The sequence below is a fragment of the Eschrichtius robustus genome, chromosome 2 (genome assembly GCF_028021215.1).
Source record: "Eschrichtius robustus isolate mEscRob2 chromosome 2, mEscRob2.pri, whole genome shotgun sequence".
NCBI classification, from domain to species: Eukaryota; Metazoa; Chordata; class Mammalia; order Artiodactyla; family Eschrichtiidae; genus Eschrichtius; species Eschrichtius robustus.
In genome coordinates, this window is record NC_090825.1 from 42,815,950 (window position 1) to 42,832,018 (window position 16,069).

General features: G+C 36.0%; 1 protein-coding gene across 6 annotated transcripts in view; it reads right to left on the bottom strand.

The window, feature by feature from the left end:
• Positions 1-16,069, bottom strand: part of SLC38A9 (solute carrier family 38 member 9) — a 109,078-nt gene that overhangs the window by 46,185 nt on the left and 46,824 nt on the right. For all 6 annotated transcript variants that reach the window (XR_011073070.1, XR_011073069.1, XM_068535347.1 and 3 more), the window contains one exon: positions 14,472-14,642. Coding sequence is in view for 4 of the 6 variants with exons in the window: in XM_068535347.1 (XP_068391448.1) it covers positions 14,472-14,642 (171 nt within the window). In the remaining 2 variants the exon portion in view is untranslated. The remainder of the gene's footprint in view (positions 1-14,471; positions 14,643-16,069) is intronic.

The following is a 16,069-nucleotide window of genomic DNA, read 5'->3' on the forward strand; positions in this document are numbered from 1 at the left end:
CAGCCTGTGGAAGGAAAACCACATTCACAGAAAGACAGACGAACGAAAAGGCAGAGGACTATGTACCAGATGAAGGAACAAGAAAAACCCTCAGAAAAACAACTAAGTGAAGTGGAGCTAGGCAACCTTCCAGAAAAAGAATTCAGAATAATGATAGTGAAGATGATCCAGGAGCTTGGAAAAAGAATGGAGGCATAGATCGAGAAGATGCAAGAAATGTTTAACAAAGACCTAGAAGAATTGAAGAACAAACACCTAGAAGAATTAAAGAACAAACAGAGATGAACAATACAATAACTGAAATGAAAAATACACTAGAAGGAATCAATAGCAGAATAACTGAGGCAGAAGAATGGATAAGTGGCCTGGAAGACAGAATGGTGGAATTCACTGCCGCGGAAGAGAATAAAGAAAAAAGAATGAAAAGAAATGAAGACAGCCTAAGAAACCTCTGGGACAACATTAAACGCAACAACATTCACATTATAGGGGTCCCAGAAGAAGAAGAAAGAGAGAAAGGACCCAAGAAAATATTTGAAGAGATTACAGTCGAAAACTTCCCTAACATGGGAAAGGAAATAGCCCCCAAGTCCAGGAAGTGCAGAGAGTCCCAGACAGGATAACCCCAAGGAGAAAGACGCCAAGACACATAGTAATCAAATTGACAAAAATTATAGACAAAGAAAAATTATTAAAAGCAACTAGGGAAAAATGACAAATAACATACAAGGGAACTCCCATAACGTTAACAGCTGATTTCTCAGTAGAAACTCTACCAGCTAGAATGGAGTGGCACATTGTATTTAAAGTGATGAAAGGGAAGAACCTACAACCAAGATTACTCTACCCAGCAAGGATCTCATTCAGATTGACAGAGAAATCAAAAGCTTTACAGAAAAGCAGAAGCTGAGATAATTCAGCACCACAAAATCAACTCTCCAACAAATGCTAAAGGAACTTCTCTAAGTGGGAAACATAAGACAAGACAGGGACCTACAAAAACAAACCCAAAACAATCGAGAAAATGGTAATAGGAACATACATATTTGATAATTACTATAAATGTGAATGGATTAAATGCACCAACCGAAAACACAGGCTCGCTGAATGGATACAAAAACAAGACCCATATATATGGTATCTACAGGAGACCCACTTCAGACCTAGGGACACATACAGACTGAAGGTGAGGGGATGCAAAAAGATATTCCATGCAAATGGAAATCAAAAGAAAGCTGGAGTAGCAATACTCATATTAGATAAAATAGACTTTAAAATAAAGAATGTTACAAGAGACAAGGACACTACATAATGATCAAGGGATCAATCCAAGAAGAAGATATAACAATTATAAATATATATGCACCCAACAGAGGAGGACCTCAATACATAAGGCAAATGCTAACTGCTATAAAAGATGAAATCGACAGCAACACAATCATAGTGGGGGACTTCAACACCTCACTAACACCAATGGACAGATCATCCAGACAGAAAAGTAATAAGGAAACACAAGCTTTAAATGACACAATAGGCCAGATAGATTTAATTGACATTTATAGGACATTCCATCCAAAACCAGCAGATTACACTTTCTTCTCAAGTGCACACGGAACATTCTCCTGGATAGATCACATCTTGGGTCACAGATCAAGCCTCAGTAAATTTAAGAAAATTGAAATTATATCAAGCATCTTTTCCGACCACAACGCTGTGAGATTAGAAATAAATTACAGGGAAAAAAACGTAAAAAACACAAACAGGACTTCCCTGGTGGTACAGTGGTTAACAATCCATCTGGCAATGCAGGAGACATGATTTCGAGCCCTGGTCGGGGAAGATCCCATATGCTGTGGAGCAACTAACCCGTGAGCCACAACTACTGAGCCTGCGCTCTAGAGCCCATGAGCCACAACTACTGAGCCTGTGTGCCACAACTACTGAGTCTGCGCTCTAGAGCACATGCTATGCGACGAGAAGCCACCGCAATAAGAAGCCCGCACACCACAACGAAGAGTAGTCCCTGCTCTCCGCAACTAGAGAAAGCCTGCACACAGCAACGAAGACCCAATGCTGCCAAAAATAAATAAAATAAATAAATTAAAAAGAAAAAACACAAACACATGGAGGCTAAACAATACGTTACTAAAAAAACAAGAGATCACTGAAGAAACCAAAGAGAAAATCAAAAAATACCTAGAGACAAATGACAATGAAAACACGATGGCCCAAAACCTATGGGATACAGCAAAAGCAGTTCTAAGAGGGAAGTTTATAGCACTACAATCCTACCTCAAGAAACAAGAAAAATCTCAAATAAACAATCTAACCTTACACCTAAAAGAACTAGAGAAAGAAGAACAAACAAAATCCAAAATCAGTAGAAGAAAAGAAATCATAAAGATCAGAGCAGAAATAAATGAAATAGAAACAAAGAAAACAATAGCAAAGATAAATAAAACTAAAAGCTGATTCTTTGAGAAGATAAACAAAATTGAAAAACCTTTAGCCAGACTCATCAAGAAAAAGAGGGAGAGGACTCAAATCAATAAAATTAGAAATGAAAAGGGAGAAGTTACAAGGGACACCACAGAAATACAAAGCATCATAAGAGACTACTACAAACAAATCTATGCCAATAAAATGGACAACCTGGAAGAAATGGACAAATTCTTAGAAAAGTATAACCTTTCAAGACTGAACCAGGAAGAAATAGAAATATGACAGACCAAGCACAAGTAATGAAATTGGAATTGTGATTAAAAATCTTGCAACAAACAAACAAAACTCCAGGCTTCACAGATGAATTCTATGAAACATTTAGAGAAGAGATAACACCCATCCTTCTCAAACTCTTCCAAAAAACTGCAGAGGAAGAACACTCCCAAACTCATTCTACAAAGCCACCATCATTCTGAGACCAAATCCAGAGAGAGATACTACAAAAAACGAAAATTACAGACCCATATCACTGATGAATATAGATGCAAAAATCCTCAACAAATTACTAGAAAACAGAATCCAACAACACATTAAAAGGATCATGCACCATGATCAAGTGGGATTTATCCCAGGGATGCAAGGATTCTTCAGTATACGCAAATCAATCAATGTGATACACCATATTAACAAATTGAAGAATAAAAACCATATGATCATCTCAACAGATGCAGAAAAAGCTTTTGACAAAATTCAACACCCATTTATGATAAAAACTCTCCAGAAAGTGGGCATAGAGGGAACCTACCTCAACATAATAAAGGCCATATACGACAAACCCACAGCAAACATCATTCTCAATGGTGAAAAACTGAAAGCATTTCCTCTAAGATCAGGAACAAGACAAGGATGTCCACTCTCGCCACTATTATTCAACATAGTTTTGGATGTCCTAGCCATGACAATCAGAGAATAAAAAGAAATAAAAGGAATACCAATTGGAAAAGAAGAAGTAAAACTGTCACTGTTTGCAGATGACATGATACTATACATAGAGAATCCTAAAGATGCCACCAGAAAACCATTAGAGCTAATCAATGAATTTGGTAAAGTTGCAGGATACAAAATTAATGCACAGAAATCTCTTGCAGATAAAGTCAAGAGCGGAGGATTAACCAAGATGGCGGAGTAGAAGGACGTGCTCTCACTCCCTCTTGCGAGAGCACCAGAATCACAACTGGCTGCTGGACAATCATTGACAGGAAGACCCTGGACTTCACCAAGGAGGATACCCCACGTCCAAGGACAGAGGAGAAGCCACAGTGAGACGGTAGGAGGGGCGCAATCAGAGTAAAATCAAATCCCATAACTGCTGGGTAGGTGGCTCACAGACTGGCGAACACTTATACCACAGAAGTCCACCCACTGGAGTGAAGGTTCTGAGCCCCATGTCAGGCTTCCCAACCTGGGGGTCCGGCTACAGGAGGAGGAATTCCTAGAGAATCAGACTTTGAAGCCTAGTGGGAATTGATTGCAGGACTTTGACAGGACTGGGGGAAACAGAGACCCCACTCTTGGAGGGCACACACAAAGTAATGTGTGCATCGGGACCCAGGAGAAGGAGCAGTGACCCTGGGGGAGACTGAACCAGACCTACCTGCTGGTGTTGGGGGGTCTCCTGCAGAGGCGAGTGGTGGCTCTGTTTCACCGTGGGGATAAGGACACTGGCAGCAGAGGTTCTGGGAAGTTCTCCTTGGCGTGAGCCCTCCCAGAGTCTGCTATTAACCCCACCAAAGAGCACGGGTAGGCTCCAGTGTTGGGTTGCCTCAGGCAAAACAACCAACAGGGAGGGAACCCAGCCCCACCCATCAACAGTCAAGTGGATTAAGGTTTTACTGAGCTCTGGCCGCCACAGCAACAGGGAGGGAACCCAGCCCCATCCATCAACAGTCAAGTGGATTAAGGTTTTACTGAGCTCTGACCGCCACAGCAACAGTCAGCTCTACCCACCACCAGAGCCTCCCATCAAGCCTCTTAGATAGCCTCAACCACCAGAGGGCAGACAACAGAAGCAAGAAAAACTACAATCCTGCAGCCTGTGGACCAAAAACCACAGTTACAGAAAGATAGAGAAGATGAAAAGGCAGAGGGCTATGTACCAGATGAAGGAACAAGAAAAAACCCCAGAAAAACAACTAAATGAAGTGGAGATAGGCAACCTTCCAGAAAAAGAATTCAGAATAATGATAGTGAAGATGATCCAGGACCTCGGAATAAGAATGGAGGCAAAGATTGAGAAGATGCAAGAAATGATTAACAAAGACCTAGAAGAATTAAAGAACAAACAAACAGAGATGACCAATACAATTACTGAAATGAAAACTACACTAGAAGGAATCAATAGCAGAATAACTGAGGCAGAAGAACGGATAAGTGACCTGGAAGACAGAATGGTGGAATTCACTGCTGCGGAACAGACTAAAGAAAAAAGAATGAAAAGAAATGAAGACAGCCTAAGAGACCTCTGGGACAACATTAAACGCAACAACATTCGCATTATAGGGGTCCCAGAAGGAGAAGAGAGAGAGAAAGGACCAGAGAAAATATTTGAAGAGATTATAGTCGAAAACTTCCCTAACATGGGAAAGGAAATAGCCACCCAAGTCCAGAAAGCGCAGAGAGTCCCATACAGAATAAACCCAAGGAGAAACACGCCAAGACACATAGTAATCAAAGTGGCAAAAATTAAAGACAAAGAAAAATTATTGAAAGCAGCAAGGGAAAAACGACAAATAACATACAAGGGAACTCCCATAAGGTTAACAGCTGATTTCTCAGCAGAAACTCTGCAAGCCAGAAGGGAGTGGCATGATATACTTAAAGTGATGAAAGGGAAGAATCTACAACCAAGATTACTCTACCCGGCAAGGATCTCATTTAGATTTGATGGAGAAATCAAAAGCTTTACAGACAAGCAAAAGCTAAGAGAATTCAGCACCACCAAACCAGCTCTACAACAAATGCTAAAGGAACTTCTCTAAGTGGGAAACACAAGAGAAGAAAAGGACCTACAAAAACAAACCCAAAACAATTAAGAAAATGGTCATAGGAACATACATATCGATAATTACCTTAAACGTGAATGGATTAAATGCCCCAACCAAAAGACATAGACTGGCTGAATGGATACAAAAACAAGACCCATATATATGCTGTCTACAAGAGACCCACTTTAGACCTAGGGACACATACAGACTGAAAGTGAGGGGATGGAAAAAGATATTCCATGCAAATGGAAGTCAAAAGAAAGCTGGAGTAGCTATACTCATATCAGATAAAATAGACTTTAAAATAAAGAATGTTACAAGAGACAAGGAAGGACACTACATAATGATCCAGGGATCAATCCAAGAAGAAGATATAACAATTATAAATATATATGCACCCAACATAGGAGCACCTCAATACATAAGGCAACTGCTAACAGCTATAAAAGAGGAAATCGACAGTAACACAATAATAGTGGGGGACTTTAACACTTCACTTACACCAATGGACAGATCATACAAAATGAAAATAAATAAGGAAACAGAAGCTTTAAATGACACAATAGACCAGATAGATTTAATTGATATATATAGGACATTCCATCCAAAAACAGCAGATTACACGTTCTTCTCAAGTGCGCACGGAACATTCTCCAGGATAGATCACATCTTGGGTCACAAATCAAGCCTCAGTAAATTTAAGAAAATTGAAATCATATCAAGCATCTTTTCTGACCACAACGCTATGAGATTAGAAATGAATTACAGGGAGAAAAACGTAAAAAAGACAAACACATGGAGGCTAAACAATACGTTACTAAATAACCAAGAGATCACTGAAGAAATCAGAGAGGAAATAAAAAAATACCTAGAGACAAATGACAATGAAAACATGACGACCCAAAACCTATGGGATGCAGCAAAAGCGGTTCTAAGAGGGAAGTTTATAGCTATACAAGCCTACCTAAAGAAACAAGAAAAATCTCAAGTAAACAATCTAACCTTACACCTAAAGAAACTAGAGAAAGAAGAACAAACAAAACCCAAAGTTAGCAGAAGGAAAGAAATCATAAAGATCAGAGCAGAAATAAATGAAATAGAAACAAAGAAAACAATAGCAAAGATCAATAAAACTAAAAGTTGGTTCTTTGAGAAGTTAAACAAAATTGATAAGCCATTAGCCAGACTCATCAAGAAAAAGAGGGAGAGGACTCAAATCAATAAAATCAGAAATGAAAAAGGAGAAATTACAACAGACACCGCAGAAATACAAAGCATCCTAAGAGACTACTACAAGCAACTTTATGCCAATAAAATGGACAACCTGGAAGAAATGGACAAATTCTTAGAAAGGTATAACCTTCCAAGACTGAATCAGGAAGAAATAGAAAATATGAACAGACCAATCACAAGTAATGAAATTGAAACTGTGATTAAAAATCTTCCAACAAACAAAAGTCCAGGACCAGATGGCTTCACAGGTGAATTCTATCAAACATTTAGAGAAGAGCTAACACCCATCCTTCTCAAACTCTTCCAAAAAATTGCAGAGGAAGGAACACTCCCAAACTCGTTCTATGAGGCCACCATCACCCTGATACCAAAACCAGACAAAGACACTACAAAAAAAGAAAATTACAGACCAATATCACTGATGAATATAGATGCAAAAATCCTCAACAAAATACTAGCAAACAGAATCCAACAACACATTAAAAGGATCATACACGACGATCAAGTGGGATTTATCCCAGGGATGCAAGGATTCGTCAATATACGCAAATCAATCAATGTGATACACCATATTAACAAATTGAAGAATAAAAACCATATGATCATCTCAATAGATGCAGAAAAAGCTTTTGACAAAATTCAACACCCATTTCTGATAAAAACTCTCCAGAAAGTGGGCATAGAGGGAACCTACCTCAACATAATAAAGGCCATATATGACAAACCCACAGCAAACATCATTCTCAATGGTGAAAAACTGAAAGCATTTCCTCTAAGATCAGGAACGAGACAAGGATGTCCACTCTCACCACTATTATTCAACATAGTTCTGGAAGTCCTAGCCACGGCAATCAGAGAAGAAAAAGAAATAAAAGGAATACAAATTGGAAAAGAAGAAGTAAAACTGTCACTGTTTGCGGATGACATGATACTATACATAGAGAATCCTCAAACTGCCACCAGAAAACTGCTAGAGCTAATTAATGAATATGGTAAAGTTGCAGGATACAAAATTAATGCACAGAAATCTCTTGCATTCCTATACACTAATGATGAAAAATCTGAAAGAGAAATTATGGAAACACTCCCATTTACCACTGCAACAAAAAGAATAAAATACTTAGGAATAAACCTACCTAGGGAGACAAAAGACCTGTATGCAGAAAACTATAAGACACTGATGAAAGAAATTAAAGATGATACCAACAGATGGAGAGATATACCATGTTCTTGGATTGGAAGAATCAACATTGTGAAAATGACTATACTACCCAAAGCAATCTACAGATTCAATGCAATCCCTATCAAATTACCAATGGCATTTTTTACGGAGCTAGAACAAATCATCTTAAAATTTGTATGGAGACACAAAAGACCCCAAATAGCCAAAGCAGTCTTGAGGCAAAAAAATGGAGCTGGAGGAATCAGACTCCCTGACTTCAGACTATACTACAAAGCTACAGTAATCAAGACAATATGGTACTGGCACAAAAACAGAAACATAGATCAATGGAACAAGATAGAAAGCCCAGAGATTAACCCACGCACCTATGGTCAACTAATCTATGACAAAGGAGGCAAAGATATACAATGGAGAAAAGACAGTCTCTTCAATAAGTGGTGCTGGGAAAACTGGACAGCTACATGTAAAAGAATGAAATTAGAATACTCCCTAACACCATACACAAAAATAAGCTCAAAATGGATTAGAGACCTAAATATAAGACTGGACACTATAAAACTCTTAGAGAAAAACATAGGAAGAACACTCTTTGACATAAATCACAGCAAGATCTTTTTTGATCCACCTCCTAGAGTGATGGAAATAAAAACAAAAATAAACAAGTGGGACCTAATGAAACTTCAAAGCTTTTGCACAGCAAAGGAAACCATAAACAAGACGAAAAGACAACCCTCAGAATGGGAGAAAATATTTGCAAATGAATCGACGGACAAAGGATTAATCTCCAAAATATATAAACAGCTCATTCAGCTCAATATCAAAGAAACAAACACCCCAATCCAAAAATGAGCAGAAGACCTAAATAGACATTTCTCCAAAGAAGACATACAGACGGCCATGAAGCACATGAAAAGATGCTCAACATCACTAATTATTATAGAAATGCAAATCAAAACTACAATGAGGTATCACCTCACTCCTGTTAGAATGGGCATCATCAGAAAATCTACAAACAACAAATGCTGGAGAGGGTGTGGAGAAAAGGGAACCCTCTTGCACTGTTGGTGGGAATGTAAATTGATACAGCCACTATGGAGAACAATATGGAGGTTCCTTAAAAAACTAAAAATAGAATTACCATATGACCCAGCAATCCCACTACTGGGCATATACCCAGAGAAAACCGTAATTCAAAAAGACACATGCACCCGAATGTTCATTGCAGCACTATTTACAATAGCCAGGTCATGGAAGCAACCTAAATGCCCATCAGCAGACGAATGGATAAAGAAGTTGTGGTACATATATACAATGGAATATTACTCAGCCATAAAAAGGAACGAAATTGAGTCATTTGTTGAGACGTGGATGGATCTAGAGACTGTCATACAGAGTGAAGTAAGTCAGAAAGAGAAAAACAAATATCGTATATTAATGCATGTATGTGGAACCTAGAAAAATGGTACAGATGAGCCAGTTTGCCAGGCAGAAGTTGAGACACAGATGTAGAGAATGGACATATGGACACCAAGGGGGGAAAACTGCGGTGAGGTGGGGATGGTGGTGTGCTGAATTGGGCGATTGGGATTGACATGTATACACTGATGTATATAAAATTGATGCCTAATAAGAACCTGCAGTATAAAAAACAAACAAAACAACTAATACTAAACTTTCATTGGGTTATTTGTATGGAAATATGTTAATATAAATGTTTCAGACATTACATGAAATTTCTAAAAATCTTATATTTGTATTTGTATGGAAATATGTATGGAAATATGTTAATATAAATGTTTCAGACATTACATGAAATTTCTAAAGATCTTATATTTGTATTTGTATGGAAATATGTATGGAAATATGTTAATATAAATGTTTCAGACATTACATGAAATTTCTAAAAATCTTATATGTTCTGGTATAATGTTATAAGTAATAATCCTAGTTATTACTTTAAAATGTATATCTCAGAAATAACTAATTTTCTTGTCAACTGCATTATTATGAACTTTCATCAAATCTTTAAAAAAAAAAATAAATAAATAAAGTCAAAAAAAAAAAAAAAAGAAATCTCTTGCATTCCTATACACTAATGATGAAAAATCTGAAAGAGAAATTAAGGAAACACTCCCATTTACCACTGCAACAAAAAGAACAAAATACCTAGGAATAAACCTACCTAAGGAGACAAAAGACCTGTATGCAGAAAACTAAAAGACACTGATGAAAGAAATGAAAGATGATACAAACAGATGGAGAGATATACCATGTTCTTGGATTGGAAGAATCAACATTGTGAAAATGACTATACTACCCAAAGAAATCTACAGATTCAATGCAATCCCTATCAAACTACCAATGGCATTTTTGACAGAACTACAACAAAAAAATTCACAATTTGGGGGCTTCCCTGGTGGTGCAGTGGTTGAGAATCTTCCTGCTAATGCAAGGGACACGGGTTCGAGCCCTGGTCTGGGAGGATCCCACATGCCGTGGAGCAACTAGGCCCGTGAGCCACAGCTGCTGAGCCTGCGCGTCTGGAGCCTGTGCTCCGCAACAAGAGGGGCCACGATAGTGAGAGGCCCGCGCACCGCGATGAAGAGTGGCCCCCGCTTGCCACAACTAGAGAAAGCCCGCGCACAGAAACGAAGACCCAACACAACCAAAAAAAATAATAATAAATTAATTTAAAAAAGAATAGCTCTTTAAAAAAAAAAAAATTTCACAATTTGTATGGAAACACAAAAGACCCCGAATAGCCAAAGCAATCTTGAGAATGAAAAACGGAGCTGGAGGAATCAGGTTCCCTGGCTTCAGACTATACTACAAAGCTACAGTCATCAAGATAGTATGGTACTGGCACAAAAACAGCAATACAGATCAATGGAACAGGGTAGAAAGCCCAGAGATAAACCCACACACATATGGTCACCTTATCTTTGATAAAGGAGGCAACAGTATACAATGGAGAAAAGACAGCCTCTTCAATAAGTGGTGCAGGGAAAACTGGACAGCTACATGTAAAAGAATGAAATTAGAACACTCCCTAACACTATACACAAAAATAAACTCAAAATGGATTAAAGACCTAAATGTAAGGCCAGACACTATAAAACTCTTAGAGGAAAACATAGGAAGAACACTCTTTGACATAAATCACAGCAAGATCCTTTTGACCCACCTCCTAGAGAAATGGAAATAAAAACAAAAATAAACAAATGGGACCTAATGAAACTTAAAAGCTTTTGCACAGCAAAGGAAACCATAAACAAGACGAAGAGACAACTCTCAGAATGGGAGAAAATATTTGCAAATGAAGCAAGTGACAAAGGATTAATCTCCAAAATTTACAAGCAGCTCATGCAGCTCAATATCAAAAAAACAAACAACCCAATCCAAAAATGGGCAGAAGACCTAAATAGACATTTCTCCAGAGAAGATATGCAGATTGCCAACAAACACATGAAAGCATGCTGAACATCACCAATCATTAGAGAACTGCAAATCAAAACTACAATGAGATATCACCTCACACCAGTCAGAATGGCCATCATCAAAAAATCTACAAACAATAAATGCTGGAGAGGGTGTGGAGAAAGGGGAACCTTCTTGCACTGTTGGTGGGAATGTAAATTGATACAGCCACTATGGAGAACAGTTGGAGGTTCCTTAAAACACTAAAAATAGAACTACCATACGACCCAGAATCCCACTACTGGGTATATACCCGGAGAAAACCATAATTCAAAAAGAGTCATGTACCACAATGTTCACTGCAGCTCTATTTACAATAGCCAGGATATGGAAGCAACCTAAGTGTCCATCGACAGATGAATGGATAAAGAAGATGTGGCACATATATACAATGGAATATTACTCAGCCATAAAAAGAAACGAAATTGAGTTATTTGTAGTGAGGTGGATGGACCTAGAGTCTGTCATATGAGTGAAGTAAGTCAGAAAGAGAAAAACAAATACCGTATGCTAATACATATTCATGGAATCTAAAAAAAAAAAAAAAAAAAGGTTATGTAGAACCTAGGGGCAGGACAGGAATAAAGACGCAGATGTAGAGAATGGACTTGAGGACATAGGGAGGGGGAAGTGTAAACTGGGACAAAGTGAGAGACCGGCATGGACTTATATATATTACTAAATGTAAAATAGATAGCTAGTGGGAAGCAGACACATAGCTAAGGGAGATCAGCTTGGTGCTTTGTGACCACCTAGAGGGCTGGGATACGGAGGGTGGGAGGGAGACACAAGAGGGAGGAGATATGGGGATATATGTATATGTATAGCTGATTCACTTTGTTATACAGCAGAAACTAACACACCATTGTTAAGCAATTATACGCCAATAAAAATGTTAAAAAAAAAGACCCAATGCAGCCATAAACAAACAAACAAACAAATAATTTTTTTTTAAGAAGGAAAGAAAACAGGTGAGGGGAACATGAAGGTTCCTTATGTTGTTCCATTTAATTTGTACATGTTTGAAATGTTCTATAATAAAAAGTATGTGTATTTGAATATTAAACTAAAACTGCTTTACCAAAGAAAAAATATTTTAGGGTCCTGAGAATAAAATAAGTCTAAAAATAAGATATGTAAGACCTTTATCAATAAAAATTTAAAAGATATTTAAAAAGACCTAAATAAATGGAGAACTATTCCATGCCATGATCATGGACAGTAAGACTCTGTATCCTAATGATATTATTCTCTCCACATTTATAAATTCAATGCAATGCCAATCAAATTCTAAACTCAGTACCCTAATGACATCAATTATGGTAGCGGTTGATACATTAAGTTACACTGACTGATAAATTCAATACAATTTCAATCAAATTCTGATAGGAATTTTTTGTGGAATTTGACAAAATGATTCTAAAATGTATGTGGAAGAGTTGTGGACCATAATGAAAAAGACTGAGTAATTTGAAAGTAAAAGAAAAACTTCTGAATCAGAGAGCCACCATAGACAAAGTGAAGATAAGTCACTAACTGGAAGATATTTGCAAACATTAATGAATAAATATTAGTATCCAAACTTTACAAAGAGTTCATATAAATAAATAAGAAAAAGACCAACAATCCAAAAGAAAAATTGGCAAAGGATATAACAAGCTATATAATGTCCAATTAAGAAAAGATGTCTAGGATCATTCCTTATGAGGAGAAATGCAAATTAAACAATATCCCGACTGGCAAAATTTAAGTCTGATAATATCAAGTGTGGATGAGGATGTGGAACAAGGGGAAGTTTCATAAACTGTTGGCAGGAGTATAACTCGTATAAGAATGATAAAGAACAATTCCGTAATTTCTAGTGAAGTTGAAAATGTGAATATTCTAAGTTCCAGCAATTTGTCTTATAGGTACATAGTTTGAAGAAACTCTCCCACATATAAACAAGGAGACAAACAATGATGTTTAACAAAATTTTGTTTGTAACAGGAAAGTACATAACTGAAAACAAATTAAATAGCAAGAGAATGGATAAAGAAGTCATGGTACATTCATATTACAGAATAAAGCAGTTAAATTGAACTAGAACAATGTATTATTGAAGATGATTACAGAAAAAAGCAAGTTGCAAAAGCATTTATACAGATTAAAAACATGCAAAATAATATGGTATGTTGCTTATATATTTATATAGTAATATAACAAAAACATGTAGGTACCATTATTTTGTACCAAAATTAGGGAAGAAGGAAAATGAGACTGAGAAGGAGTACACCTGGGGCTACATTTATAGGTCTGTAAGAATAGAGAACTAATGTAAATATGGCAAAATGTTAAGACATGAAAACTCATTTAGTGGGTACAGTGGTATTTCTATTACCCTCGGCATTTCCTTGGTAGTTTGAAACATTTCATAATTTCTCATACAATAAAAATGATTGTTAATAAAACAAAACTTAATTAAAATGCTAATTTTATGGTTTAAAATAAAAATAGAATTTATCTCCCTCACTCACCTGCCTCTCAAAAGCTCTTAGGAAAATTAGCTGTTGTAGTTATGTTAGAACTTATTTTGAAATTTGGTTTTCATGTAAATCTAGATTTTAAATACATAGGGCTTATTTAATAATATATTTCCCACATAAATTCCACTATTCTATTGTTTCCTAATTTTAGATCCTAATATTTTGAAAATATGTGACTGACATTTGTTTCTTCAAGACTCTACACATTGAATTTTTTAGCAACAAACACCAAGGAACTTCATAAGTTTTCCTGTTACACTAAAATTTTGTGGTAAAAATTGAACAATGCTTAAAACATCTGTTGGAACTTAGAAATATTTTATGTTAATTAGAGAATTTGAAGGAATATTATTTATTCAAAAATTAATTGTTGGAAATTAACATACACATTATATTTGAGATCATAACCATAGAAAACAAACTGAATCAAGTATATCGTCTAGAATTACAAATATTACTTTTTACTTTATTAATCCCAAGTCCAGAATTTAAGGTTGAAACGAAAACATTATAGTAGTTATTGTATCTGAAAGTAACTGTGTTAAAGCATATGATATGGATACTTACTAAAAATAAACTTTCCAGTATTAAAAAGAAAATTAGACATAAGCACCCAATACACTATCATTGCTCCAATGAGAGACACCAAGGAGAAAAGGAGACTCGACCACTGCCCAAAGGAGCCAAAATAATATCTGCAGACATCTGGATATTCCCACGTAGTGGTATCTACTGATGCTAGATAAAATATAAAAGGGAAAGAATAAAATTAGATGTTAATCATATATTCCATATTCATAATTTGTGTTCTCCAAATTAAATCATTTAGCAAAAGATTATGGGTATTCCACCACCAGGTATTAGACCATATTATGAAATAACAGTAATTAAAACATTATATACAGCAGACATTAACACAACATTGTAAATCAACTATACTTCAATTAAAAAAAAAAAACAAAACAAAAAATTATAGAACAAATACATAAAAAGAAATGTAGGTGAATGAAATAGTACAGGTAATCTGAGAAGTAGATTATAGTATCATAAAATTTTATAATTAATAAAAGCAAGTGATAAACCAAGGCTAGAAAAAATCATCAATAAGGGACAGAAGACATTATCCAATATTGGCATACTTAATAATAACATAGAGGAAAGTTTTCTTGAGTCATACTTCACACCACATGCCAATTTAAATTTCAGATAGTGAGGGAAGTGGGGAAGGGCAATAGAGTAGTAGAGGAATAAGAGGTACAAACTATGTATTATGTATAAAATAAGCTACAAGGATATATTGTGTAACATGAGGAATATGGCCAATATTTTATAATAACTATAAATGGAATATAAATTTTAAAAATTGTGAATCACTATATTGTACACCTGTAACTTATATAATATTGTACATCAACTATACTTCAATTTAAAAAAATTTCAGACAATTGAGTTAATTTAAAAATTAAATAACAGAAAATTTAGATGACAATGTAAAAATAGCACCTGAAAGGTTATCCTTTTCTATCAACTGAAGAAATAGAAATTACAGTGAAAAAGATAGGCAGATATAAACAAACTAATACGATACAAAAGCCATTCAAATATTGAATAGGAAAGAAATTAACAAAAAATAACAGGTAAAGGGCTAACTGCCTACCTCATATAAAGAATTTAGCATATCTATAAGAGCACCAAGGGACTTGTGGATAAATGGGAAAGGGATATGACTAAATAATATAATTAAGAGAAAATATACCACTGCTTAGTAGAGATGGAATAAAACTGGAGGCAAAGCCTGGTCTGTTGATTCGTACTTGCTAAGATTCAATGAAATAATGTATGTCTATTTAGGTCCTAAACTAAAACAACCTAAAAAGGTATTTCCCTGATCTAAATTATAGAAATGAGTGGAGGTAACACGATGGTACAACTTTGAGAATTCATTACAAAGGACACATTGCTCACATTTTCATACTTAAAATTTCTACTTTTAGGAGATTCCAACATTTAGATCTTTTGGTAGGGATAGGTCAAAACAAGTCACCATAAACTGATAAGAATCATAGAATTTTCAATTTAGTTCTAGCAAAGACCTTATTTTTAAAATACAACTTTTTAAATGATTCTTATGAGGAAATTAGCACCAAAGTAAATGCACTCTGCAA